The sequence below is a fragment of the Monopterus albus genome, unplaced genomic scaffold, assembly GCF_001952655.1.
Source record: "Monopterus albus unplaced genomic scaffold, M_albus_1.0 scaffold87.1, whole genome shotgun sequence".
Classification (NCBI taxonomy): domain Eukaryota; kingdom Metazoa; phylum Chordata; class Actinopteri; order Synbranchiformes; family Synbranchidae; genus Monopterus; species Monopterus albus.
Window position 1 is genome coordinate 1,756,317 of NW_018127967.1, and position 1,588 is coordinate 1,757,904.

A 1,588-nucleotide genomic window follows, 5' to 3' on the forward strand; every position below is an offset into this window, starting at 1 on the left:
CCCGGTCACTAGATAACGACTGGAGCTACAGCAGAAAAAGCCCAGACGGCAGAGTAAAGGGAGCTGCGAGTGAAGCAAGCTGTGTTCCTCCCGCCGGAGTGTGGGGCTCGCAGAGGCCATGGAGCACATTGGGATACTGGGGGCGCATCTGCAGCAGCACGCGCAGGTGGAGCCCATCAGTTTCGGCATCGATCAGATTCTGAGCAACGTGGAGCAGAGCTGCATGTTGGGCGCGAGGATGCACGAGCCGGACTACGGACACCTGGCCTACAGCAGCGGCGCGAACGGCGGGATCGGCAGCAGCTTTGAGTGGGAATGTTCACATGTTGGTAATATTTGGGGAGTACAGTCTTTAAATTGCACTGGTTAAAGTCGCCTGCAGCGATAAATACAGCATTGGGGTGAGCTGTCTCCTGCACGTTGATGACATCATAGAGTTTGCTGAGAGCCACAGGGGGATTAATTCTTGGGCTAACATACACAGCAGCTAGAAACACAGCACTATGCTCTCTGGCTAGATAGTAGGGCCGGCATTTCAGCAATAAAAACTCTACATCTGGCGAACAGTGCTTATAAACAGTCCGTACATCTCGTATATTATATAATATAATATGTTATATTATATTATATGTACACCTCGTACATATAATATAATATGTTATATTATATTATATGTACACCTCGTACATATAATATAATATAATATAATATAATACAATATAGGTCAGAAATGAAACGGCGTTAGATTGTTTCCAAATTATAACAACTTTATTTTTTTAGCAAATTGCCTACATTTAACACAATCAATATCGCTCAAAGAAAACCACTGGCCAAAAACAAAAAAACTCATCATTACTTATAAAACTCGTCTTCATCATTAGGCCAATCCTACGTCAGTGGTTAGTGAGTCACGAGATTTTGTATCTTATTCAGTCAGTGATTATTAAACATTAGAAACTTCCCTCATGCAGAAAACCAGGTCTTTGAATCCATATATAGATACATATACAGAAGTACATACATTTGACATAAGGTTTCCAAAAGTTACTCAGTGTGTGGCATAAAAAATCAAGTTGGCAAAATAATCATATATTAAAACATTTTACTTGAAAACACGGGTTCGCCAAAGGTTATGTCATAAAAATAAATGTGTAATAAATTGAAAGCACACACACACTTAGGATTCCAACAGACTTATGATATACAAATGAATACATAACATGACTTGAAAAGTTGGGTCCGTCCTTAGACCCTTCAGCTGGATAAATAAATTCTCCAAAAATCTTTTTAACAATGACAATTATTCTGTGAGTCGTGCATTTACTACTTATTTTTAATACTAAATATGTAAAATACTTTCCTGTTGTTGAGACTCTATAGAGCTGAACCTTACATAATTCCTCTGTATTACTCTGTCAGTGCTGGTTTCCATGTATACCTTGGCTTTGATCTGTCCTGTCCTGCATGTCCTATTCTGTTCTGTCCTGTCCCCTTCTCTTTTCCTCTGTCCTTTCCTGGCCTGCCCTGTCCTTTTCCTGCTCTGTCCCGTCTAGTGTCCCTCTCACCCCTCACTGTAACACGTCGTGTA

At 40.7% G+C, this 1,588-nt stretch overlaps 1 protein-coding gene across 1 annotated transcript in view; it reads left to right on the forward strand.

Annotated features, from left to right (window-relative positions):
- Positions 1-68: 68 nt before the first annotated feature.
- Positions 69-1,588, forward strand: part of tlx1 (T cell leukemia homeobox 1) — a 4,922-nt gene continuing 3,402 nt past the window's right edge. Inside the window, 2 exon segments of the mRNA XM_020607567.1 lie at positions 69-329; positions 1,554-1,587. Of these exon segments, the coding sequence (XP_020463223.1) occupies positions 119-329; positions 1,554-1,587 (245 nt within the window). The 5' untranslated portion in view covers positions 69-118.